The sequence below is a fragment of the Herpailurus yagouaroundi genome, unplaced genomic scaffold, assembly GCF_014898765.1.
Source record: "Herpailurus yagouaroundi ecotype Mexico unplaced genomic scaffold, PumYag 180, whole genome shotgun sequence".
NCBI lineage: Eukaryota > Metazoa > Chordata > Mammalia > Carnivora > Felidae > Herpailurus > Herpailurus yagouaroundi.
In genome coordinates, this window is record NW_024412411.1 from 4956991 (window position 1) to 4984775 (window position 27785).

General features: G+C 47.4%; 1 protein-coding gene and 2 long non-coding RNA genes across 4 annotated transcripts in view; 2 read left to right on the forward strand and 1 right to left on the reverse strand.

The window, feature by feature from the left end:
- Positions 1–27785, reverse strand: part of MAP6 (microtubule associated protein 6) — a 77173-nt gene that overhangs the window by 18229 nt on the left and 31159 nt on the right. The window contains exons 3-4 of one of the 2 annotated variants that reach the window (XM_040489393.1): positions 4499–4712; positions 2303–2499 (exon numbers count right to left, since the gene is read on the reverse strand). In XM_040489393.1, coding sequence (XP_040345327.1) covers positions 2303–2499; positions 4499–4712 — 411 coding nt within the window. Of the gene's footprint in view, positions 1–501; positions 2500–4498; positions 4713–27785 lie in introns of those variants that run through there. The other variant, XM_040489394.1, reaches the window with a different exon arrangement.
- LOC121039296 (uncharacterized) lies at positions 7041–10975 on the forward strand. Its single transcript, XR_005794682.1, has 2 exons — positions 7041–7560; positions 10589–10975. It is a non-coding gene; the product is annotated as an uncharacterized LOC121039296 (long non-coding RNA).
- Positions 24223–25672, forward strand: LOC121039295 (uncharacterized). Its single transcript, XR_005794681.1, has 2 exons — positions 24223–24916; positions 25177–25672. It is a non-coding gene; the product is annotated as an uncharacterized LOC121039295 (long non-coding RNA).

The window sequence follows — 27785 nt, forward strand, 5'->3', positions numbered from 1 at the left end:
GGGCGGAGGGGGCTGAAGGGTTGAAAAGACACGATACAGGTTGCATCTAAAGCCGTAGGTGGGGCAGGGTAGGAAATTCAGTCCCCGGGGCTGCAAAGTGGGTGGGAAGCTACAATTTGGGCAAAGAAACTCGCATCAGGCACCGAGATCACATCATATGGTTGTGCTGCTGTGGAGACAGATTTATGTAGAGTAGCCAGGGTGCCTAACACGGTGCCTGGCTCACAGGCGTTCAGGACGAGAACGTGGAATGAACGTTCCTCTGTGCATCGTAAAGTCTGACTTACTTGATTTGTAAAACACATATGACGGTTCTCTGGAGAAATTCAAATTGTGGCTAACATTGACACGCCTGACGAATGCCAGATCTTGAGCGAACGAACACACGTTGGCAAAATTCTCTGGGTCAAGTTACGATCACGCTGCTAGAGCTCTCCGGTTAATGTTAAGATTAGCTAGCAGATAGCTAGAATCAACACTGAGATCTGCTCTGGTCATTTCCAGACAGGCTTCCAAATCTGTGATGCGTGAACATTGAAACTCGCTAACGGTCTCTACCTTCTTCAAAACATCTCAGTTCCACGCCCTGAGATAGAAAGGAAGGTGACGGTGGGCCCGGCCGAGCGCTTCATTTCTAAGAATCCTGTTCTCTTAACAAATGCGGCCCACACAGCACACACCTGACGTATTTGTGAAAGACGTCTCAGCCAGCCCAAGTGCCCGACAAGATGGGGTAAACAGTGACTCTGCTGCTTGAATGGTCAGAACCGGAGAGGACTGGGGGAGGCCCCGCTTCCTCCACACCACACGGACTGAAAGGGATTGACGCGGCCCCGCTCTCCACCGCCACCGCCGTCCTTACACAGCAGCGGCTGGGCACCGGACGAAGGCCCAGCCGTGTCGCGGTGCCGGCGACGGTCAGGATTTCAAGGACGGGAGAAAGAAAGCGTACCGAGCGATGTACACGTCGCAAGGTTTGGGGATGCAATTTTTCCAGTAGGTATTTTGGGTTCCCCCGTGAGCACTGGGGGTCTTTTCACAACTCTCTGACTAATGCCTATGATACAACTCTAGCACAACTAAGGTGCCACTTGCCACCCCACTGGGGGGGCGTTGGCCACACAGACACGCAAAACACGATACGGTGAGAGCTGCTTTCATTCATCAGTGAGGTTAAAATGCCTGCTAATCACTTACTAGGGGACTCTCCTAATCTTCAGCTAAGTCACAGAAATTTCCTCTAACCCGAAGCTCAGCAGCCTCTGTCCTCTCCGAGGAACAGAGCAAACACGGGTTTGGGAAGGGAGAGTGAACATCACCACACGTGTCACTACGTCTACTTCCAACCTTGTGTTTCTCAGAAGCAAGGAAGCCACGCTCTAAACACACTACCTTACACCCTGAACTTCCTTCCTCAGTCATCTGTAACCAGTTGCTCTGCAAAATTGGTAACACTGGATAGGCTGAGGGTAAACGGGGGAGAATACTCCCCTCTCAATTTCTTCATCTTCCTGTGATGTCTAGAACGTACCTAAAACACCTAACCTTTTCACCCTGGCCTGGTCTGAGTCATCAGTGGCATATCTATTACTTGGCATCCAACGGAAAGCCCACTGATAGGAAACTAAATGGAGTCGCGCGTTTCTAACAGAAAATTCTATGAAAAGAGTTACTTAAACTTAACAGACACAATTCATTGTACGGACGTTAAGGCCGAGGTTTTTTTGCTTTTTAAATCTGGCCACAAACGTTGTCCATCGCTGAAGCCCAAGTTGAGCTTCTAAAGCACATGATAACCCTCCGAAGTTTGGAAAAGAACACATTCACCTCAAGTTCAGAACCGATCGCTGACACGGGCCTTGGGGGAGAACAGGGGGAGGACACCCTACAGGCATTCCCAAGTGTGGCCAGAAGACGTCCAGGCACTCGGAACTGCCTCTGCATGCTAAGGCCTGCCTGCCCCCCTCACCAGCGAGCGCTCTCACTTGCCGTGGGAGGCACAACCAGTGAGCAGCACTTCCCGGGGTCCCTGGTGTTCCGGGGGCCCCCCGCGGCGCGGACACCCGCGCTGCACTCAGCCCGGCCCATGTAGATTTGGAGAGGAGGCATGCCGCGAGGTCTTTGAAACGGCATCCCTCCACTGAAAGAAACCAAACCAAAGAGCTCCCGGAACACTCGGGACCAAGGCAGATGAGAAGCCTCTAATCAATTTTGTGGCCTTTTTTGTTGGTTGGTTAAAAAAAAAAAAAAAAAAAAAAAAAAAAAGGAAAGAAGGATAAAAGGAAAGTGCAGTGAAATTTACTCTTTAGCCTCAGCCAGTTTATTGTTCATCTCTTTACTTTGCTCCTTGTCATCAGGCTGGGCGGCACTGGCACCCTCTGTGCTCTTTTTCTTGGAAGCCCGGCCCGACACCACCTGCTTGTCTTTGGCCTTCCGCGGGGGCTTATGGCTTGCTGAGGTCTTTTTTGGTTTGGAACTCTGAACGCTAGGTTTTTCCACCTGCTCGGAGAGACAGACAGACAGACCGCAAATACAGAAACACAAAAGGGGAGGGAGCGAGAGAGAGAAGTTAGAGAGAAGACACGATTAGCCAAACAGTAACTCTAACGACAATACTGGGCATTGAGGGAGCGCAGGGCAGAAGGTATTTTCAGTGGCGGTAAGTCATTTGGCTTCTCCCGCGTAAACCGGCTGGTCAGTGGCTTTGGCCACACGCTCAGTGGCTCTCCGGCATGGTGGCTGTCACCACTGAACCACACTGGTGGTGGATGATGTTACTGTTTTGCAACATCTGCTGCCGCCCCTCCCTAAGGGAAGATTATACCTCGTCACCCTGTTCAACTCAGGCAGGCCTATGATTTGCTTCCGTCAATGACATGTGAGCAGAAGTGATGTGGGTCACCTCCAACAGAAACCGGAGGGGCAGCCCGTGCTTCCCAATGCTCTCTTCTCTGCCACGAGCGAGGCTCTCCAACACCAGAGGCCCAGACTGCAGAGGTGGTGGGGAGTAGGGCTGTGGCCCAGCCGTGGTGGACGGGTATTAATAAGAAGTGAACCTTAGCTGATAGAAGACGCAGAGATTCTGGCATAAGCCAGCCTCTCCTCTGCTTCTGTCTCCAGGGAGGCCAGCTCATGTGGAGAAACCACATCTCACCTCAGCGAGGCCTTCAGCACAGCACTCTTCCTCTCCTGCTGGCTCCCCAGACTATTCTCCCCAGAGCCGCCATTCCGGCCCATCCGCTCTACCCGAAACCCTTCCTCTAGCTCTGACCCCACTCCCGGGCGATGGCCTGGCCCTCTTTTACCCCCAGAACTCTGGGCCCGCTCTGTCTGGTCCCTCCATATGCCCTCCACCTCTGGGTTCCCTATGCCCCGATCTTCCCTCCTTCCTCCCCTTTGAGTCTTCTTTGGTGCAAAGCCAGCCCTATGTCCTGGGCCCCACGTTGTCTATGGATGATGGACAGAGATGATGTGGGGGTTCACAGGCTAGGTCATTTCCTCAGTGAGGTCCACGGAACCTGCACAGAATGTAACCAACCATCCTGGTTTGCCTGGGACTGAGGGCCTTCATGGAACGTGGAACTTTCACTGCTACAGCTGGAGGAGTCCAGGCAGACTGGGTTGATCAGCTACTTTACCTACAAATCAGTCCTGGGCCACATAGGAAACTCTGTTTCTGTGCGAGACTTTCAGACAAAAGCAGAGGAAAGGATCTCACACTTGTCCTGCTATTATAGATAGGGGAGCAGGTATTTGCACGATTCCACGTGGCTTGATAGCACAGAACCAGCTCTGGCAAATCGGATTCCTGCTTCCAGCTGTGTCTCCAACTTGGCTCTCCCCCTCAGGGGTGTGCACTGGATGCAAATAAGGCAAAGTCGTGTTATTACACGGAAACCCCTGAATCCACTGCAAGTTACTTGGAATTGTAAATCACTTGCAAACTGTTTATTATAGTAACAAATTACCCGGAACACATCTTGCAGCTGATGTGACAGCTGTGCCTTGACTAAGAACTGGCGCTGGATAGTGTTTACGGAGGAAAAGGATGAAGAGGAGTGAGGAAGCGTCCAGGGACTGGAGCGGAGGATGTGGCGGGGGCAGGGCGGGGAGGAAGCCAGGAGAGATACCTCTAATGGCCAGCTCTTCGGGGGCAAAAGCCCCTGAAGGGATTTTTAAGACAGGGAGGGCTTTAGGGCTCAGGTGGGATTTTTCGGCCACTTTTTTGGAGCGGGGTGCTTCTCAAAAGCCGAAGCTGGTTCTCTGGAAACCTGCCAGTCTTCAAGCTGTTTTACTTTAGGCACTGTTCCTTTGAACATTCCCTTTGAATTTAGCAAAGGTTCCTTAGTGCCTGTGTGCTACGGAGAAGAGGAGGGGTTTTCCAGGAGCCCTTAGGGACTGGGCCAGGGTCTGCAGGAGCCCTGCCCTCACGCTCTGCTGCAATGAGCCCCTCCGTTCTAGGTTGTGCTCAGGGGTTCCCCCACAAGATCTGTCTCACCTTTGGGGGTTCCTTGAAAGGTTCACTGTAGAGGCTGCGTATTCTTCTGCGATCAATCACCTTATTGTCGGCTGGCGTTGGCTTATTGGCCTCCCCTTTGAACTGGGCGCTGTAGCTGGTCTCATGAGCCATCTTGTCATCTGGAGGCTTATACTGGGGCTTGGCCTTTATTGGTTTCACAGGCTTGATGTCCGTCCATGCTCGGAATTCATTTCTGTGAATCAAAGAAAGCATAAGTGACATTAAACATTATCTGCCGGGAAGCAGGGCTCCCTGTCCGGGGCTGCAAACACCACGAGCTCTCGATTAGTGCTTGTGGGGCAGACGGAGGTGTGGCTGAGCGGTTAAAGTCACCCTTTGCTCACAGGCAAGTGCGCGTTTTCCTCCCTGTCAAGTTAATGCGGGCTGTGGGAACGGCCATTGTGGGAAGAAGGAGCTCAGGTTCCCAGCCACCACTGTGTGATCAGGGACAGGCAGTTGTAATCTTTGGGCCCCGTTTTTGCAACATCCAAAATGAGTCTGAAAACACGCAATCCATTCAGTCACGCATGGGCTTAACTATATGATTGAATGCCTGCTGTGTGTGAGGTCAAGAACATGAAAATGAGACAATGTGGCCAAGGCCGCGTGCCAGTTCCCTTCCCTGCCTTGTCATGAGGGAGATCTTTTGTTAGCCAGAGCCCTCAAGGATAATTCCTCCCCTTGAGAGCAGGGGGCTCACTTCTTATACTGCCAGAAATGTAATAATCTTAATCACTGTGGATGAAAATACTTATGGAATGTCTAAATGCTTGCAGATCACAAATAAACAATGCACTGAACATACTTCGGATGTCACTGTTAGGGCTCGTGTTGGGGTGTGTGTGTGCGGGAGAGTCTTCACGTGCTCCGGTGTGAATGGCTATTGGCCCTGACCCTATGATGACCACCATCCGAGTCAGTGTGGACGTGGACCGATTTTCTTACTTTTTCTGTGAGGATCCTGTGGATTCGAATCAGTTATTTCTCATCTGTTATAGGGCTGGAGACTAGCTGGGGACAATGTCCAAAAACAGGGTAAAACACATGCTGCTGTTGGAGGCCACAGGGTCCCTCTGGTCTGTTGAGTGCGTGACATTTGTTGGGTCTGTTCTCATCTGGGGCCGTGAGAAGCTGTGTTGTAGGAGAGGAAGGGTTGGGGTGTGAGTATCTGTGGTTAGGTTCTTGCAGCTCCCTCCTCACCCTCACTGATAATGCCCTGCTTCGGGGCTCAGAGATGGGCAGCACAAACAGGAGGCCACAGGGGATGGCAGAAAGAGCTGAGACTATGGTGAAGACACATGGGTCCTAGCACCGCCTCTAAAGAGCGGCAGAGCCGGCTTCTCCCCTCTCTGAGCCTTAGTTCCCTCACTTGTCAAGAAAAGACTCAGACCAGACAATGTCTTTATGATGTCCTCCAAGCTCGGAGGCTCCCTGAGTCCATAAAGCAGGTTTGGGAACACTGAGCCATTTGCTGGCCATTGGACCTCCTGAGGGGAATTGGCTCGTTTGTGAGCTGAGTTTCTTAAGAGACCCTCCCCCAAGCTTCAGACTCGCCTTTCCACTGTAGCTGGGACCCCCACCTGGAGGCCCCACCAAGTCAGACTCAACCCAAACCATCTTGTCTCCTCTGCCAAATTGTCTCCTTCATTCCCTCATCGGTCGATTTCCTTCTCTCATTCATTCACTCATTCACAAAACATTTACTGACTGCCCAGGGTCTGTCTGACAAGATGCTGAGCTCTGTGGAGGCCAAACTGTGTTCAGAACAGGCTCTGGGCTCGAGATGTGGGAGGCAGAGGGAGTGAGGTTACTCCAGGACAATAAGAAAAGAGCCATGAAAGGGGGGGAGTGGTGAGCTTCACCTAGGCCGGCCTGGGAGGGAGTCGGGGATGTTGGTTCTGGAGCGGAATCAGAGACGGGGCAGGGAGCCAGCCAGGGTTCTGGGCAGAACGAGGGGTGCACAAAGAGGCTGCTGAGACACGGTCCTCTATGGGGACCTGCAGGCAGTTCGGGTGGTTGAGTTGAAGCTTGTGGGGAAGAGCACAAGAGGCTGGACAGATCCTGAGGTCCTGCCAGCCATGCTGAGGGGATGGTCTGGACTGTAACAAGAAATTGCCAAATGACTGCAAGCCAAAGATGAATGTGGCCAGATCAGTCTGGGGAGAGAGAACTCTGGCAGCAGTGTGAATGGCAGACAGACGGGGAGAGGGGAGTCGGGAGGCCAGGCGGGAGACTGTGCAGTGAGCCAGGAGGAAAGCCGAGCCCTGAACCAGGACAGTGGCAGTGGGGACAGAGAGTGGCTCTGGGCCAAGAGGGAAACGGGCGGGACTTGAGAGTGGCTGAGCTGTGGGAGGCCAGGGTCAGAGAGGAACCTGGAGACTCCAGGATTTTGGTCTGTGGGTGGCAGGTGCTGCCCACTGAGACGGAGAACGTGGGAGGAGAAGGGGACTTGGAAGGTTGAGACCCGCCTGACTGTGTGAATGGCACCCATCTGGTCCGGCATCAAGGCTGCTTTATCTCCTTTTCTGTCCTCTCCTCCTCCCTTTTACACCTCCATTGGCTCAACCAGTTACTATGACCTGACTTCTGAGCCATTCTGGCTCTCCACACCGGCCTAGAGCTGGCCCCGGGTCACAGTGGGGGGCATGGCCACCCAGGACCTGTCTAAGGCTCCAGGCTGTCCCTCCTTCCTCCCGGCCTTCAGAACTCAAGAACCACCAAAGCCCCTCATACAAGGCTCACAAGTAACAACCCGGTTCCTGAATACATGATGGCAGGACCCGGAGTTCTCCACTCTTGCCCCTGCCTGCTTCCAGAATTAGGACTGCGATAGGTACACACTGGCCCTAAAAACAGTTTCCGGATCATTTCTCCCACGCCAGCCTCTGCAGCTTTCTGTATCTCTGCAGTGGCCCCTGTGGGCTGGCAAGTGTCTCACTGTAAGCATTATCCATGGGATACGTCCTCGTGGGACGTATCCTGACCTTAAATAACTAATAACCCTGACCTTAAATAACTAATCTTCCCATGAGGCCATGTTGGTAAGTCCTTTGATAAGTTTACTGTGATTACGATCGACTGTTAGGTTGAAGCCCAAATTCTGTTACTCAGAACTTTCGTTGAACTCTCCACAAAACTTTCCCCAGCCACGTGGAATAAGTAATCATATGTCATGAAAACAGAATTAGCTACCGTTCATTAGTCACCTTTCATAAGCTGGAGGGTGCTTTTGGTCTGGCTTTGGTATTTTTCTCTATAACCCTTACAACAACTTTGAGAGAAGGTGGTTTTAGATCTCTAATACTACCAAAAGAAGGTAACCAAGGCTCAGAGAGGTTATGCGGCTCGCATAAGAGCAAACGGCTGGCAGATGAGCGGAGGTGAAGTGCGAGCCCACGTCAGTCAGCTTCCACAGGCCACATCCTTCCGACGGCACTCCGGCAACGGGCTAGAGCTGCACAGTGTTTGGCCTGTTCTCACTGGAGGTGCTCGTGCGGGCTCAGGCCTGATGTCTGCAGTGCCGTGGAGAGTTTATGTGACACACCCGAGCTCCTCCAGCCCTGAGCTGCCCCTCCCAGAGCACAATGGGCCACATTCTCAGGTCAGTCCTGTCCAGAGCCTCTTGCCACAAGTTTACGGGCCCCTGTAACCACGGACTCCCCGTCTGTGCAGCCAGATCTCAGCTTGATCATCCGTCCATTCATTCATTCAATCATTCAGCATGGGTGTGGCCTGTGGCCCACAGGGAGGAGTAAGCCCTGGGTGAGACAGCCACGGTTTACTAGGTCAGGATCTGTCCATGTGTGACCCAAAGCAAATGGGACAGAGGGAAAGAGGGAAAAGGATGCTTAATTCTGAAGGGGGCACTGAAGGGTGTAGACAGAGAAGCGGATAAAAGGAATTCAGGCAGCAGTCTGAGTCTGTGTGGCAGGTTCAGAGAGCAGGTGAGCTGCTCGGTGTGAAGAGTGAGGTTCTCGGAAGGATGTCAAGGTGACCGGGCCGGTAGGAGTTGCGGCCAGGCTTACAGAGCCTGGAATGCCACGTTTAGATGCTTGAGCTAGGCCTGGGGAGCCGCCGAACGTTTCTGAGTGAGGCAGCCTATCGCTCCAAATTGCTGATGCCCTCCTCTCAGACTGCCCCTGTATTAATTATTCGTCAAGGCCCTGCTCTGGGCTCTCCTCTTCCAGGAGCCCCTCCTGGATTTCTCAGCCCAAAGTTGCCTCTCTCTCAGCTCCTGGACACTTTACTACATTGTCCAACTTTGTGGTTACCTATGCAGTTTCATGTTATTTTAATGATTTCATGAGTTTATTTTACCTCTTTTGAGGAATAAGATATGTAACAGAAAATTCTTGATGGAACCCTACTTTTGAGTCCAACCTCATTTGCATGGCTGCAAAGGGATGTCCTTCAACTTATCCTATGTCCAACTGCAGGTTAGGGGCAGACCCCATCTGTCTAGGGAGGACCGCATCTGTCTCCCCCTGCCCCGCCAGGGCCCTTCTCTCACTCGGGCTCCCACTCAGAGCCCTGCTCCATATCGGTCTCCCATCCTTCACAGGATTTAAGGGCTTGGCATCGGGTGAATATTTAATGGAAGTGGCTATTATTTGATTTCACTTCTGGTCAGCTTACGGCCCCTCTCCTGAACCCTTCCCTCCCTGTCCAGACGGGGCAGACACTTGCTCCTGGGAGGCGGGAAAATGTCCTGCCTGTACTCGTGTTCCAGTGCCCATCATGCTGAAATGAGTATGTGCTCGCAAGCACCTGACCCGGGCGGAGTCCCTCTTCATCAGGGACAGGGCTGCGTTTATCTGTGTTTCCCTGGTGCCCCACACAGCACAGAGCGATACCCTCAGGATGTATTTGGAGAATTAAAGGAAACCAAGCGTTCCATTCTACTTCAGGTACTCACAAAGCTGCTCACACTTGGGGCTTCTATTATTGCTAAAACCCACGCACCCCACATCCTTAAGTCCTTGTAGGGAAGAGTTGCCCTTACGAAAGCAAGCATTTGGTGCCTCCTCAGCTTTCATAAAATCCATCCTCCCTAGATTGACAGGAGGCAGCTCAGAGCCCCTGGTGAGTGAAGCTGCCATAGTGGTAAAGGGCTGGGGGAAGGAAGGAGCCCCTCAGAATCAGGGGGCAGGAAAGGGGAGGAAAAGTTTGCCAACACTTGCCTGACACCTACTTCTTTTAGTTTGAACCCTCTGTGGACCCAACCTCCTTTTACCCTTTTAATATCTCTGTGAGGTCACCGTTATTAGCCCCATGTTATATATGAGGAATCTGAGCACAGACAGGTGTAGACACTTGCCAAACCAGTAAGCAGTTATTGAACTGTGAGTCTGTCTGACTCGAAGCCCCCACCCCTTCCACCATCCCACACTTGGGGTGGGTGTATAATCCACCTTCAAGTTCATGGCAGCTTCAGCTTCAGGCAGTGATCACAAGACAGCAATGCCCTTCAGCCAGTCTGGATGCCCCAGCCTGAGGCTCTGAGCATACTGGGAGGGTCCCACATCTGCAGGCTACTGTCCCTGGCATCCCAGAGATGTTCCTCATGCTATGGCTCCTCCTGGATCATGATGTGGGGAAGTCATGGGGACAGGATTTCCAACTGCATTGCCAAGGGCCCACTGTCCCCTCCCCAGCAGATCATTTGAAGCTTGATGCATGATTTCTCCCCTGCGCAATCCCTGCAGGGGCAGAGAAGGGTTTGCGACCATGCTGTCCATCCCTCTGTGAGTGGGTAAGCTACACAGACAAGGAGGCCCAATCAGTATGTTCAAGTTTGGGTTTAAAGGACTCCTCTGATGGCCCCTGTGTGCTGGGAAAATTTGTGGAGAGAAACCAGGGCCAGCCCCCAACCCTCTACCAAGGAATGGCAAAGGCAGGCGCAAGGTGAGCCATCTCATGGAGACTTGGTGGACAGGATGTTCCTAGGCTGTTCCCACAGGACCTTTAAACAGGTGCATACCTGTGTTCAGAGCAACTGCTAAAGCAGCTTGCTGACCAGGCAAAGTTTTTAAAGGAGTCAACAAATACCCTACCTTCACCTCCTCCTAGCCAGTCCCCACGAACCATCTCACTTCAGCCCTCAGTGCCTCCTCTCCCTGGACCACAGCATCAGGATCACAGCACCAGAGTCTCGGTCCCTCACCCCACTCTGAATCATCCGGCACATGCCATGGGAGAGGTCTTCCTCTAGCTCAGCCATGAGCATGCTACTCCCCCACTAACACGCAACAGATCCCAGTTGCTACGGGACCAAAAATAGTCCAAACTAAGGCCCCTTCTAGCCTCCTCGTGCTGTGATTCCTCAGGACGACACGCACGGCCCTGTGACTTGGCCCCACGTTACTTTTCCAGCCTAAGGTCTTCCTCTGTGTCAGTCATTCACGTCATCATTTCAGCGAGAACTTTCTTGGCACCAGGCGCTGTGCAAAGCTCTTTTTTTTTTTTTTAATTTTTTTTTCAACATTTATTTATTTTTGGGACAGAGAGAGACAGAGCATGAACGGGGGAGGGGCAGAGAGAGAGGGAGACACAGAACTGGAAACAGGCTCCAGGCTCTGAGCCATCAGCCCAGAGCCCGACGCGGGGCTCGAACTCATGGACCGCGAGATCGTGACCTGGCTGAAGTCGGATGCTTAACCGACTGCACCACCCAGGCACCCCTGTGCAAAGCTCTTTAAACAAATCACCGGATGTAGCAGCATCAGCCCCGTGTCGCAGGCACTATCACTGATTTTGCCAATGAGAACACCATGCTGCCCTTCCCAAACACACACTGCACCTTCCCACCACTGAAGTTTTGCCCATGCTGTTCCCGTCCCCAGTCTGCTCTTCCCTCCATGCCTCCAGCTACTGAAATACCACACGATCATCCATGCCAGGCTCGGGTGCCCTCCCCTCTAGGGGTCTTCACCTGCCCCACCATTGCTTCGAGCTTGTTCTTCTCCAACCTTCGTCCCTCTGTAGCACTCACCGTGCTCTCAGAGGAGGTTACCTGTGTAGATGGCTTTCTTCCTACCCAGAATGTACAGGTATTAAGGATCAGGACAGTCGTTTTGCACCTGTGTAATGCTCACGGTGCCTGGGCCAGGGATTCGAAATCCAGCCTTCACCTCACTCACCCGTGTGAACGGCTAAACAGGAAGCCCCCAGGCTGCCCCGGCCACAGACAGGGCACAAAGTTGCTACACAAGCATCTCATGGCATCTGGCATCCATAGCACTTCTCACCGTATGTCCACAAATTCTTGGACACTCCTCCTTTAGGGGTCCCTAATTCCCCTTCCCTTGAACGTGATTGGACTTAGTGACTCACTTTCAACACAGAATATGGTGGAAGTGTCGGTATGTAGCTTCTGAGACCGTTGCGGGCATTGCAGCCCCTGGCTTGTTTGCTTGTGGAACCTTCACACTGAGGACAGAAAGCTGCCCTGACCTGGGGATACTCAATCAACCCTTATGGAGAGGCCTGCGTGGCTGGGAACTGAGGCCTCCTGCTAAAAGCCTTGCAAGTGAACCACCTTAGAAGTGGATCCCTCAGCCTCAGGCAAGGATGACATCAGATGACATAGGAAGAGACCACCGGCTAAGCCATTCCTGGATTTCTGACCCTCAGAAGCTGTGGGAGATAATAAACACTTGTTGGCCTGAGGTGTTAAGTTTTGGAGTAATTTGTTACATAGCAATAGATCCTAATGCAGACGCCTGTTAGAAATTCTGCCTCTCATTAACTGGGGTTTAAAATACCCACGCTTCATTTCGGCAAGGCAGAAGGTACCGGTGTGAGCGGAGCACAGGAAGTTCAAGTTCCCAGCAGAACTGTGGCACCAAGTGAACAAAAGGTCATGATCTGGTTGTAAGAAACTGAGAGGGACCATACTGCAGCCTTCACTAGAAGGTAGCAAAGCCTCAGCTGCAAGGGAGCTGATAATGCTGCACCTGCCTTGGGGCCAGAAGGGAAAACACAGGCCCTCAGGAGAAAGTGATGTCTCAGAGCGCACAGCACATTCAGGTCTCAGGGAGGTGCAGGCAGAGAGGTTAACAAGGTGATAAGCAGCATAGAGCCCGGGTCAGAACAGAGAAAATGGTTCACTGGCGATGGCACAGGCTCTGGAATGAGATAAACCCAGGCTCGATCCTGGCTCTAATCCTTGGGCCAGGCCCTCACCTGCTCTGAACCACAGTGAGCTCCTTTGGAAAGGACTGATACAAGACCTACCTCACAGGGTCGATGTGAGGTTCAGTGTGAATGTATTCACTGGAGGGGCCCTGTCCGTGTGTATCAGAACTGCAAAGCCCATGGTGGATAACCGTACAGTCCACGTATTTGGTTTTCATTACAGAGTTGTTTGTTCGAGAAAAATCATTGGGTATCTTCTACATTCCGGGCCCAGAGCTAGCAACATAACGTGAACAGGCAGAGGCAGCAAGTGCCTCTACTGAACTGGTGGTCAGGTGGGGAGACACAAATAATCACACAGTCAAATGTCTGTCCCTATTGTTGTATTCCTGGCCACTGCGGTCAACATTCCAGTCCTAGGAGAGGGCACAGTTTGGGCAGCAGCTTCCGATGCCAGGTTTGTTTCTGAATGCATTTCGCATTAGACTCGAACAAAGTCACATTCAGTGAATGCCTGATTAATTAAATCTCCAATAGCGACTGTCTGTCGTACACAGATGTTTGCTTCTTAAGGACTTGTCCCATGTATGCCCATTTTCTTGCCGTGATTCAAGGGGAGATACTGAAAGGGCAATTATAGGGGGGAGACTGAAGATGGGCGGGGAGCTGGGTGATTGATGAAACCAGGCCCCAGGAGAGGGAGGAGGGCGGGCGTCAGGAGAATGGAGACAGGGTTTGGCCTTGGAGAGAAAGTGTTGCCAGAGAAGAGAAGAGGGGCTGCTCTTTCATTTCTGATTTGAAAAAGCCCAGCATTTATAAGAAACGATGAAATAGAATTGTACAAGGAATAATTCGACTGCTGAGGAGAATATCTACATGTGTTAATTGGTACAAAGCACTTCTTGAGAAAAGCAGGGATTTAGAATAATGGATTACTGCCAGCTACACTCAAATATAAATTCCACGTCTGCGCCCACAAGGCCCAGATTTATTATGTATCTGGGTTCTTGGGAAATAAAATTCTCTCCCCATCCTCCTGACAACAAAATTTTCAACAACATTCCTCGACTGCTTTATGAAGAAAGAAAACCGTGCTTTTAAGCCTTGATGGACTAAAACCTTCCTACAGATTCTCACAGGTAATTTACGTTGTCATGGAAACGTATGAAGTCTCTGTTCAAAAACCGTGCCTACATTTGTTATATTAAAGGGTTCTCGAAGAAAGGAAGCAGGCTCTTTCATGCAATCTCATGGAGACAGTGAATGCTGTCGGTTGCCAAGCTATTGTCAGGAGCTGGGTCAAGGAAGTAGGATCTACAGATTACAAAGAAAAGAACACCTGAGTCTAGAGGGTTGCAGGGGGCCTGGAGTAGCTTGTCTCTCTTTTCAGAGGAAAATGGAAGATAGTTTCTCCCTGGCAGAAATGACCCGGTCAAGAGACGAGCTTTGTGATCCTTGCCTGTGTATCCGCTTGCATGTATCTTTCAGCTTCTTTTGTGTGAAAGGGAGAAAAGGGAATCTTAGAATGCCAATGTTCTAATCATTTAGGACCTCACCTCTTATCCATTAATATCCAGTAAACACATGGACCCCACATAGAATGGTTTCTTAAAATGAGGAAAGCATTCACTTAAATGCAAATAGACGTCTCGATGTCAAGAAAAGTTTAAAGCTAGTCTAATGCGAATAGAGAATGAGTGGAAAAGAATCCATCCTTTCCCTTACATGGAAAGATCCGACATGAGGCTGTTGGCAATGATGAGTGTCAGGGCTTGGGGTCCCTCATTAGGCAAATGGAGATTCCGCAGGCAACCGCTGAGTCCTGTCATAGGCTGCACGCAGCTCAAAGTCCCTGTGCACCTGGGAGATAGCGTCTCACACAAAGAAAACCCATGTGTATAACATGTATAGAATTACGAGGACAGATAGCTAAAAATAAAAACTGCTCAATTAGGAGTCAATGCGTTTCTACACGAATTAATTTACATTGCCATACTTACTAGGCGCTATGCTAGGAACTGCATGGAAGAAAAAGAGTGCAAAATAAGAAAACTACAGTCGGCAGGTGGAGGATGAGAGGGAGGGAGTGTGGTAGTTAAAATAAGTACACATTCAAATACACCCAGGCAGAAAAAAAGGAGAGCTAGAAGAGAGCTTATAGGAAAATCACAATGACTCCCTCCTCACTCTGCCCCGCCCCCCAATTCCCCATTATTATCTGAGTTTTTTAGTCATAGGAATTCTGGGGTGGTTGTGTGACGAGACCACAGAGCTATCCAGTTGAGGTTGAAAAGGGAAGGCTGAATTCCTCTGGTTAGTTGGGTCCCCAAAGATCTGTGTCCATTAATTGCAGAAAGATGGTTCCTTAGACAGGAAATGGAAACACTGGGAGTGTGTTGTGAAAGGCGGGAGAGAGTGCCGTCTCCTTCTGCAGGTAGACCTAGAATTTCGGGAGTACACTCCTATGAGATGAGCTCCACACAGTGCCAGGGACAATGTATGATACATTTAGTGAAGTGTTCAATAAATTTAAGTTTCCTCATTTTTTGTTTGGTGCATAGGAAGTGCTTAGTAAATATCTTTTCAACAAATACAGCTGGTGCTGAAGAAAACACTTTATGACTTGAGACACATGCTAATTTACTCTTTAAAATGTAGCTCAATTGTAAGGGAATATTAGGAACAACTTCATGTCAATACATTTGACGATAAAGATGAAATGGACAAATTCTTAGAAAGATGCAAATTACAAAACTGACTAAAAAAGAAATAGAAAGGGGCGCCTGGGTGGCGCAGTCGGTTAAGCGCCCGACTTCAGCCAGGTCACGATCTCGCGGTCCGGGAGTTCTAGCCCCGCGTCAGGCTCTGGGCTGATGGCTCAGAGCCTGGAGCCTGTTTCCGATTCTGTGTCTCCCTCTCTCTCTGCCCCTCCCCCGTTCATGCTCTGTCTCTCTCTGTCCCAAAAATAAATACACGTTGAAAAAAAAATTAAAAAAAAAAAAAAAAAGAAATAGAAAAACTGAATAAATATGTATCAAGTAAAGAAACTGACTTAGTAATTTAAAATCTTTCCACAAAGAAAATCTAGCCCCAGATGGTTTCATTGGTGAATTATATATAACATTAAGGAAAAAGTAAATACCAATCCTAACAATCTCTTGTAAAAAAGAGAAGAAAAGAGAACACTTCCCAACTCATTTTAAGATGGGGAACACCAGGTATTTTTCTGACACCAAGCCAGTCAAAGACATTGCAAGAAAACTACAGGCCAACATTCCTCATGAAATACAAATATCGAAACTCTTAACAAAAAGTCAGGAAATCAAATTCAGCAATATATAAAAATGTTCAAACTCCATGAACGAATGAGGGGTGCCTGGATGGTTCAGTCAGTTAAGCATTTGACTTGATCTAAGCCTAGGTCACGATCTCACGGTTCATGGGATGGAGCCTGTCAGCATGGAGCCTGCTTGGGAAACTCTCTCCCTCTCTCTCTTCCCCTCCCCCACTGTGTGTTTTCTCCCCCCCCCCAAAATAAATAAATAAACATTTAAAACAACCGCCAAGGAACAAGTGAGGTTTATCCCAGGAATGTAAGGTTGGTTTAATACCCCCAAGTCAGTTAATGTAATATACCATTTTCATAGACTAAAGGACAGAAACCACATGATCATCTTAATAGACACAGAAAAACCATTTGATAAAATCTAACACTTTTTCATGATTAAGAACAAGCTCAGCAAAGTAGGAAGAGAAGAGAACTTTCTTCAACCTAATAGATAGCATCTACAAAAACTCTATAAATAACATCATACTCAATAGTGAAAGACTGAATGCTTTCCTCTAAAGATCAGGAACAAGGCAAGGATGTCCACTACTGTCATTTCTATTCAACATTGTACACAGCCAATATAATAAAGCAAGAAGAAGAAAGAAGTACATCTGTCATTATTTATATAGAGATTAGAAAGAAGAAGTAAATCTGTTATTATTTATATACAATACGAACTTGGATTTAGAAAATCCCCAGGAATCTACAAAAAGTACTAGAACTAGTACTAGTGAGTTTGGCAAGGTTGCTGGATACTCAATCAATATACAAAAATTAATTCTATTTCTTTAGATTAGTAACAGACATCAGAAATATTTAACAAAATCAAAATCCATTCATAATAGCATCAGAAAGAATAAAATACGAACAAGTTCAACAAAAGAAGCACAATGCCTGTAACTGAAAACTACATAACATTGCTAAGAGGAATTAAAGACCTAAAGAAAGACATATACCATATCCATAAATTGGAAGATTCAATATTGTTAAGGTGGCAATTCTAGAAACAGATCTATATATTCAAATCAGTCCTTACCAAAATCTCAACAGAAATTTTTGTAGACAATGACAAGCTAATCTTAAAAGTCATATGAAAGCACAAGAGATCTAGAATTGCCAACACAATTTTGAGAAAGAGAAACAGTCTGAGGATTTACACTACCTGATTTCAAAAGCTACAGTAAACAATACGTGACTGCATAAAGACAGACACATAGATCTAAGAACAAAACAGATCATTCATATTTTTGCATACAGTAGTGTGTTGAAACTGGCTTATATTGGTTCACAGAACTAATTGTCAAATTTTTTAGTAATTGGGTGAGCTGATTATCATACTACTGGTAGCTTAAAATCAGCCATGTGAAGAGTCACATCAGGAAATTGACCAATGCTATAAATCAGGCTCCTCCTTTTTTCCAGAATGTTAGTTAAACATTTACCATCATACCACTGCTCACATATGTGGTTTATTTATTTTTGAAAAATGTGTTAAGGTAATTCAATAGGGAAAATGATAATCTTTCCAACAAATGTGCTGAGAAAATTGGATATCCATGTGAAAAGAAAATGAATCTCAGTTACTATCTTACACCATACACAAAAAAGTTAACTAGAACTGGACTACAGACTTAAATGTAAACCCTAAAACCATGCAACTTCTAAGAGAAGAAATAGAAGAAAATCTTTGTGGTCTTGGAGTAAGCAAAGATTTCTTAGATACGATACAAAACCCCAAAGCAATAAAAGAAAAAAAAAAGATAAAATTAGGTTAATCAAAATTAAACTTTTTACTCTTCCGAAGATACCATTCAGACAAGGTAAAGACAAGCCACGGTCCGAGAGAAAATATTTGCAAAACATATGTCTGATAAACTATTTGTATGCAGAATATATAAACATCTCTTAAAACTCAATGATAAAGCGAACAATCCAGTTTAAAAATGGGAAAAATATTAATAGACACTTTACTAAAGATTGTCAACACCACTAGTCATTAGGGAAGCACAGATTAAAATCCCACTAAGATACCACCACATATGCACGAAAATGGCTAAAATAAAGAACACTGACAATGCTAAATGTTGGCAACAATGTGGAGCAATTGATCTCTCCTACATTGCTGATGGGAATGTAAAACAGAATAGCCACCTTGGGGAAAAATTATTTTTAAGCTAACCATACACTTACAACATGCCCCAGCAATTCTACTCCTAAATACCAAAGAGAAGTGAAAATACACATCTACAAACAACTTATAGCTCAATGTTGGTAACAGCATTATTCATGGGAGCCAAAAAGCTGGAAATAACCCAGATTTTCATGAACTAATGCGTGAACAAAGAAAATGGGTAGATCCACACAATGGATTTACTCAGCAGTAAAAAGGAATGAACCAAATCGGATGAATCTCAAAAACATCAGGCTAAATCAAAGAAGTCAGACAGAAGACACTACATAGTATATGATTCCATTTTTATACAATTTCTAGAAGAGGCACATTGTAGAAACAGGAAGATCTATGACTGCCTAGGCCTCAGGTAGGAGGGTGGGCTGATGGTAAATGAACACAAGGGATGGAACATTCTAAAGCTGTCTTTCAAGGATGCTTGCATCGCTATATTCATTTACTAAATCTCATCAAACTGTGCACTTAAAAGGAGTGAATTGTAGGTTATGTAAATTATATCTTAATAAAGCTATTATAAGTTGCGCAATTGCGGTTGGTTTTCCATTTTTCTTCTTCCTATTAATTTGTAAGAAAGCTCTACAACTCCTATAGATAAAAATAAAAGAGAGTAATTCTTTGTAACTATGTTTCCCAGTTTATCTTTTCTTTTATATATAGGGATAAATAAGGATATGAAAAATATCTGTATCTATATATCTACATCAGAGAGAGGGAGATGGAGATCTGTATCTGTAGAGATATCCATATCTATATTCTCTATGTATCCATGTATAAGCTTTATATTTGAACATGGCCTTGTCTATCAACCTTCTCCTTTATCCCGTTTACTCCTGGGATTAACTTTAAAACTTCCCTTATGCCACAATCACGTAAATAATTATCTGTAATCCCATTTTGCGTGTTTGTTTCTTGCATTGAAACTTTAAGCCACTGGGAATATATTACTATTTTTGTGTCGGCTGCTCGAGTGGGAAAGGCAGCACTGTCTCCATTGCTGGCAAGTTGGGGAAAGTATAGCCTGACTCAACCCAGCAGGACAAGGCTGCGTCTCCAGGGCTCCGTAGAGTATCAGTTACATCACAAGCGCTCAGTGTATATTTGTTGAATATGTGAATTAATGAGCGAAATCTTAAAACTGCCATCCTTTGATCTAGTAAGGGATAAGTTTTCTACTTCTAGAAACTTGTCATAAAGAAATAGCTGGAAAAGAAAGCATTTTTTCATGTATTACACATTCTTGATAATCATCCTGTGTGAAGGCGGCAAATTATTCCTTTGTTTGGAAATATGAATACATTTTAGGTCTGACAGTGCTGGAGCATGACCAAATCTCAGAAATTGTTAAGTAATGGGGAGCATAAAAATATGAAGTAGGTAATCCCCACGATGCCATTTTTGGTGCATTTACTGTCGCGTTTGTTTCTTGTTGCTAACGATTCGTTGGAAGTGATATCCATTAAATTCTGCCTTCGGCTGCCTGCGTTCCATCTCATCTGAAGTAATGGGAGCTGTGGGAGCCCAGCAGGGGAAGAGCCACCCGGCAGTAAGAGGGTGGGCAGTCTGCTGAGTGGAATTCTGGACTTCATTCACATTACAGGCACCACTAACCTCTGGTGGCTTCAGTGACTCTCTTTCTTTTTGCGACGCAATTCTATTTCTAGCAAGTCTTTCAGCAACCTGCTGGCTCTAAAGAAGGACATACTCAGAGGCATCAGAGTCAGAACAAACGTGAGACTATTTTTCAGGCCGTGAAATCTGAAGGGTTGTGTCAAAAATGGGACCTAGGATATCTTCACGAAGCTGCAACGTCAAACTCAGTCCTGTTAGTCACTTGCCTGGGCCAGCAACCAGGGTCATGGTGATATGGCGTGGCACCTTTCGAGGCCAGTTGCTAAGGGGCAACGGGACAGCCAGGGCTGCTGGCTTCCTTTTTCCTCTCTCTGCCGGAGGTGGGAGGCACTCACACACATTCACGCTTTAACCTTCAGGGTGGCCCTGGAAGGCTGGAGTCTCCTGAGTCCCAGATCCGTGCAAGAATTTACTTGGGGTGTCTCTGTCAGTCAGGGCCAGATTTGAACCAGGTCTGTTCAACTCCAGATTTCAAGCTCCATAAGCTGCCCCACGAAGGCTTGAAACACTTTCATTAGTCTGTGTCTTTGCACGGGCCTGTCCTTACCTTGAATTTTTTCTTTCCCTTTCCTACTGGGGAAACTGCTACTTCAAGATGCAGGTCAAACCCAGGCAAAGAAGACAGTAGAGAAAAAGATTAAGGACACAAACCAGCATAATTTATGGGGCCATCAGGAAAAGGTCTGCGTTCCTAAGAAAGGCAAGCATCACATGATACATTAGGTACCTGACTCTCCTGACTCGTGTCCCCACTGGTCAGCAAACATACTGAACACAATGCCTTTCATGCAGCAGGTGTCCAACCAATATTTTATTTTATCATTTACATTTTTTTAATGTTTATGTATTTTTGAGAGAGAGAGAGAGAGAGAGAGAGCACAAGCAGGGGAGGGGCAGAGAGAGAGGAAGACACAGAATCTGAAACAGGCTCCAGGCTCTGAGCTGTCAGCACAGGGCCCAGTGCGGGTCTCAAACCCACAAACCGTGAGATCATGACCCAAGCTGAGGTCGGATGCTTAACCAACTGAGCCACCCAGGCATCCCTGAACCAGTATTTTAAACATGGTTTTATGCCTCTGAGCCTCTGACAGGTATTCTGTTGAATAAGCATTTTTATGAAGCAACCCCGAGTAACTGCTGTTAAGGAACTTCCAGCTGAGTTCTGCGAGATGCTCTGGGAGGTCAAGGTTCCCATGAGAATCTGAAGGGTTTTTAGAAGATAAATAGGAGTTTTCAAAGAAGGGGAGACACTGAACTTCCTGCAACCTTCCCTGCTCTGGGCTTTCCAGGGCTATGTGCAGGAGGAACAGCACACCCATGAACTCATGAATGCAGCCTTAGCACTTGGACTTGTCTTAGTGGCCTGGCCTTCCTTCCCTGGATGGCCTGGAATGGCAGGGACTGGCCAGTGAGGTCACGAGCTCTCAGCTGGGGGAACAAAGCCCTTCAGAACACCTAGTCTTTGGGGGAAGCAATTAATATTTCATAGGAAACTTCCTTCACGTCAGTGTCCCTGCATTCTTTGTCATTATGCAGGTCACTGGGCTGGCGTCCAGGTGACTGGAAATCCAGTGACTGTGAGGGGAGGGAAAAGAAGGAGTGTGTCAGGGCCTCCAGGGTACCAGTTGTCCCACAAAAACATGCCCTGATCTGTAATCCCCACAGCAGTGCTATAAGGTGGAGACTTTCCCCCATTTTTACAGAGGAGAAAACCAAGGCCCAGAGAGGCAAGGATTTGTCCAAGGGCACAGAGCTAGTGCATGGAAGGGCCAGAAGTCAAATTCAAGGTGACTACATTTCTGACATTTCCCTATCATCCTACATTAATCTGTTTCTATATACAAAACAAAACAGAACAGAAAAATTAAAAATTACTTTTTTCTCTTTTTAAATATTAGAATAAAACGTGGAGCCCCATATAAAGTGCAGATTAGGCACCCAGAAGGAAGGCACACTTTTGGCCATTGGCCATGGCTGTAGAGCCACGAAAGGGCCTCTGTGACCTCTATACCTGGAGGGTCAAGGCCAGACTCCGCACCAGCTGTGGGTTCTGGCCCTGCCACGGCCCACCTCCGCAGGCCCGTTGCCTCCCACTCGCGTCCCTGGAACAGCTCAACCACACGCCTGTGCTAGTCTGCACTCACACTCTTCCCTCTTTCCAGAATGCTCTCCTAGGCCTTATGCTCTTTACATCACCCTGCTCCAATGTCACCTCTGTGAAGCCATCACTGACCTCCAGACAGGGGGTCTGCCCAGCTCCCCCAGTGCATCCTTCCCCACCTCAACCACATCTTGAAGACAGCTTATACTCTCTAGGCTGGAGGCCCCGAGGGCAGGAGCTGTGCCCCAGGGTCCCGCCCAGGGCCCAGCACAGAGCAGGCACTCAGAAAAGGTGCACTGAATGAACAGGATTGCATGAAAGCCACAGAACAGCAAAGCTGAACAGGCACCCCAAGACGTTCTCACCTTATTTTATGGTCAAGGATTCCACAAAGGGCAGTGGAGAGGTGGGGTGGGGTGAGAGGTGGGGTGGGGTCAAGTACCAGAGCTCAGACTTGACTCTGGAGACAGAGGGAGCCACTCAAGATCTCAGAGTGGTGGAGTGATGTGATAATGTGGCCTGGGAGCCACTTTGGTTGTTTTTTGTTTTGTTTTTGTTTTTTCTTTCTCATGACCTGTGGCTTATTTGTGAGCAAAACTTGAATTTATCCATTTACAACTTATTTTATAATTTGTTGTAGCAATTACTTTCAAGACAAACATCTTATAACTAAGTAGAAGTTAAAAACAATGTAAAGAAAAAGAAATTGAGAACAATGCTATCAGACTTTAGTAGAGTAAAATCAATGAAGATTTCTTCCTACCGGGTTTTCTATGTAGCAAATTGATGTTTTATGTTTTTTGTTTTTGTTTTTTTTTATTTTTTTTTCCACATTTATTTATTTTTGGGACAGAGAGAGACAGAGCATGAACGGGGGAGGGGCAGAGAGAGAGGGAGACACAGAATCGGAAACAGGCTCCAGGCTCTGAGCCATCAGCCCAGAGCCTGACGCGGGGCTCGAACTCATGGACCGCGAGATCATGACCTGGCTGAAGTCGGATGCTTAACCGACTGCGCCACCCAGGCGCCCCGATGTTTTATGTTTTAACTTAGTTGATTTCTATTTCTTATTTAGTTTTTCCAATTAAAAGTACATAAAAACTTTTGTCTCTTTTATTTTGTTTTAATTTTTAATGTTTGTTTGTTTGGTTTGTTTTTTTTTTTTTGAGAGAGAGAGCAAGGGAGGGGCAAAAAGAGGGAGACACAGAATCTAAAACAGGCTCCAGGCTCTAAGCTGTCAGCACAGAGCCCGATGCGGAGCTCAAACTCATGCACCAAACTGTGAGATCATGGCCTGGGGCGAAGCTGGACGCTCATCTGACTGACCCATCCAGACACCCCAAACTTTATCTCTTTTAACTAGGATCTAGGGAGCCACTGTGGTTGGGTGAGTCAGGTCACTTGGTGACAATCAAAGGCTGGGGACAGGGAGAGATTGGAGGCTACATCTTCACATATGTTCTATTTAATGATGGTGAATTAGAACTCACTGTCAATTCTGCTCACAATTTATTTCATTCATTTGTTGCGTGCCTACAGCAGTTATAACATAGTTACCCTTTACTGAGGGCCTACAGTATACAAGGTGTCTTGCCCTCATGATTTAACTTAATCCTTAGCACTACCCTTTGAGATGAACACTATCACTTTCCAATTTATGGATGAGAAAACTAAGCTCGGAGAGATGAAGTTACTACCTGAGGCCTCAGAGAAATTGTGAGCCAGGCACTGCTTTAGCACCTGAGGATAAGGGACAAGGAGCTCACGGTCCAGTCGGGGCCAGAGGAGACAGAGAAACAGACTTGAGTCATGTGGTATGAGAAGTGCTGTAGCAGAGAGAAACACAGCGGGCTGAAGAGGCCCAGACCAGGCCCCCAACCACTCTTAGGGATGATGGATGACGTCTCATCGTGACAGCTGGCAGAAAAAACGCGGCACACGTTGGAAATAGGCCTACCCTCCTATGACTTACTTTTCTCTTTTTGACTATGCAAAACCTAGGAAGCAATGACTGAAGGCAGAAGGATAAATATGCGGGGCATTGCTGCATGCGATTCAAAAATCATCTTCACGCTTGTAGTCGTTTAACACAGAGGCTCCCGCATGTGACTTCCCAACAATGGGGACTGGCCCCACCTCTCTGCCTCAGGAAACTGTGGGGCCATTAAGGTAGTCCCCAGGATCCTGAGGGAGACAGGGATGACAATCCAGCAGCAGATGGCTCCACACAGGCCTGCCACGTAATTAAGTTGCTGTGAGAGACAGTGTAAAGAGATAAATGAATTAGTTGGGGGGGGGGGTCAGGCACCGAGGGTGCCGGCTGTAGGACAGCCAGCATCAAAGGGGGGTCAGGGACGAGACACCTCCAAACAGCCACCACTCTGCACTCGCAGCTGTGCCCGTGTGCACGGCTCAAGTGTGTGCACATGCGCTCTAGTCAAGCAGGGCGGCAGGGGGTTGGTAACAAAAGGACACGTAAGTCTGCTTTAAGATTAATCATGATAATGGTGATGGCAGTGAAAACAGCTTACATTACAGAGAATCTTGCCAGTGCCAGGAACTGTAGGAAGTACATTTATGCATTATCTCATTTAATCCTCCCAGAGACCTCACGAGGCAGGCACAGTTAGTACCATTCTCATTTTACAGATGAGGAAATAGGAGCTGAGGGTAGTTAAGTGTCGTGACCTTGGACAGCAGTAAGTGGAGATGCTGAGGTTAAACAAGAATAATACAATGAATAGCCGTGTCCCAGGACTGAAGAGGGGAACTCAGCTGAGGCACAGAGACAATACCGCATTCCAAAGGGAGGCACGCTGTCACAATGCAGAATTGCCAAAGGCCGAGAATAGTAACAGGGACAGGATATTGGTGAGAACTCTGTGTGCCAGCGAAGGGGCCACTTTCCCTCCAGCTGAAGTCAAGAGAGAGGCACAAGGACATCTGGATCTTAGGGGATGTGATAGTGACCCTCCTGAGTCAACAGGGACTCTCGTGAAAAATCTGAAGGTCAGAGATGGCTGGCTAGTCTGTCCAGGAGCAGAGACAGGGAGAAAGGGCTGTTCTGGGGGTGACTTGAGCCGTCCTGTGGTTAGGGCAAAGAACGTATGGTGCAGTTTCCCCGGGACCGAATAGCGTCAAGACAGCCACCCCAAGAGGCAAACATTTCAGAAGAAGCTAGAGGGACCATGGGACGCCCAGGGTGGAGGAGGGGGTGTGGAACCTGCCAAAGGGGATCCCCTTTTATCCCTTTAATCTCTCTCCTGCAGGAAGAGATCCATGATGGTGAGTGTGGAGGCCTCTAGAGAACCCAGCAAAACAGCCACAAGAGACAGTCCATCCTGAAAGCCTGCTGGTCCAGAGAGCAGCAATCACCGTGACCACGCCAGTCCCAGAAGAGCCCTTCCGTTCCCTTTGCCTCGTGCTCTTGCTACCTGAACTCCAACACTGGGCAGGTTGGATGCAGGGTGAGGGATGGGACAAATGAAGTAGAGGCCCCACCGCGGGCTTCTCCTCTGGAACAGGCCAGAGCTGCAGGAGGAGAAGAGGGATTAACTTTAAATAGACTGACATGGTGACTATGACATGGGATGGACATTTGAATGACAGAGGACTTTTATTTACTGAAATTTGCTGTATGAGTTACAGAACTTGCCCAAATTTTCAAGCAAGGGCAGCAGAGGAACCTGTCCCACAGAATAAATTTAAAAGGATCGTGGGAAGCAAAAATAAAGTCACCTTATAATTTGTTCAATGTAAAAGTCACATTTCAGTTAATGAAAACTTAGTGTATGCCAAAAGCTTTCATAATGGATTGACATACTTGGTCTAAATTCATCTCAGGCCAACCAGCCCTTCAAGATACAAGTTATTGTTCCTATTTTAGAGATTAGAACATGGAGGTTCAGGGGGGTAAAGTGAACTGTCTCAAGGCATAGAGCCAGCAAGTGGCTGCACAGGGCCCAAACTCACAGGGACTCCCAGTCTGGATCTTTCTATCATGTCTTTGCTTGGGACTGTGGCAGGTCAACCCAGTGCTGAAGAAAGTGTTTCCCAGGATGCGATTTTTTCTTAGCGTGCTCAAATCACAAGTGCATGTATTCTGAATCAATTCTGTTCTCATGCATGCAATAAAGATTCCACTACAGGGGCGCGTGGGTGGCGCAGTCGGTTAAGCGTCCGACTTCAGCCAGGTCACGATCTCGCGGTCCGTGAGTTCGAGCCCCGCGTCAGGCTCTGGGCTGATGGCTCAGAGCCTGGAGCCTGTTTCCGATTCTGTGTCTCCCTCTCTCTCTCTGCCCCTCGCCCGTTCATGCTCTGTCTCTCTCTGTCCCAAAAATAAATAAATGTTGAAAAAAAAAAAAAAGATTCCACTACAAAGGATAAACGGCTCTGGTCTATATACTGACACAAAAGGTACCTTTTTTTTTTTTTTTTTGAGGCCAAAAAGATTGGAGAGAAAACAGTTTATTCCATAGCTGCCATCACGTGACTGTTTGTCAAAGGATTAATATAAACTGCAGTAGTCCTAACTAAATACAACGATGAAAGGGGCTAGATCTAGATCTGAGTTCAAGTTTGTAAAACATGGCTGGAGATACACTGGCGGGCGCAATGATGGTGGCGCATGGAGACGGGTCAGTGAGACAATGACAGGAGGGAAGGTCTGCTGGGTGGGCAGAAGGATGGGGCGAGGAGAAAATCGGTCAGGGAGAGTAAATCTTGACACCAGAGCAGAAGTCCCAATTCTTGTTCCTAAGATGTATGTGTGTTTTATCATCTGTTGACACATTTTAAATACCCACAGCAATGAGCATTCTAGAGCAAGGAAGAGACCAGGACCTGCCCTAGAGAAGAACGCTTAACAAAAGCCCACTGTGGGATTTCAAATCTGCGTGTTGTGAGTGTGTGCGTGTGCTGTGCGATTGTGACTGTAACCACTACCACCACCACCATCATCACAGTCCCCATGCTCTGTCTCAACCCTCTCCCAGAGTCAGAGAACCAGCAGGTGACTTGGGCTTAAATATATCCCACCTTCACTGGTGAGTCTTGGGTCTTTGCCTGGGGAGCAGAGTAATGCTGGCCTTTCACAAGGAGTTGCAAAGTATGTTTTGGAAGAGTTTGTGAAGGCGTGGTATTAATTCTTCTTTGAATGTTCAGTAGAATTCGCCAGCTTATCTGGGCTTGTCATCTATCGTCTTGGGCACAGCTGATGAGTTGAAATGAACCTGTTTGTATAATTTTGCATCTTATCTAATTTATTATGAACATTTTACTTAAATAGTTCCAAGAAGCTACTTGATATATTATAGACTATTATAAAAGTCTAGACTGAAGGCCAAATTTCAGACAATATATATCAGGACTTGAATTTTATAGTTGTGACCTACTAGTCAGTCCTAAAAAAAAGTTCCTTCAAAGTCCTCCAGGCACCAAATAAAATTCACTCATCCGAGCCCTGCGCTGAGTTCTGGCTTCCTACTTGTGTCCTTTCTAAATTCATTATTCATTAAAAGAATCCATATATACATTTTAAATACAAAATGCTTAATTTAGAAAGGCTTCCAAAAAGGTAGTGAGTGATTTTAAGTGTTTCATTAATAACAAGAATCTACTATTTTTTTAAGAACAACTGTTCTCAAACTGAGTGACAAATATCACCAGATAATTTTTCTTTTTTTTTATTGAGAGAGAGTGCAAGCAAGCGAGGGTGAAGAGAGAGAGAGAGAGAGAGAGAGAGAGAGAGAAAGTCCCACTAGAGGCAGAAGGTGGGGGGGGGAGAGAAAGAGAAGTGGGGCTCACCAGAAGCAGGGCACACGTTCATGAGAAGCAGGGCTCGTGCTCACAAACTGTGAGATCATGACCTTAGCCAAGG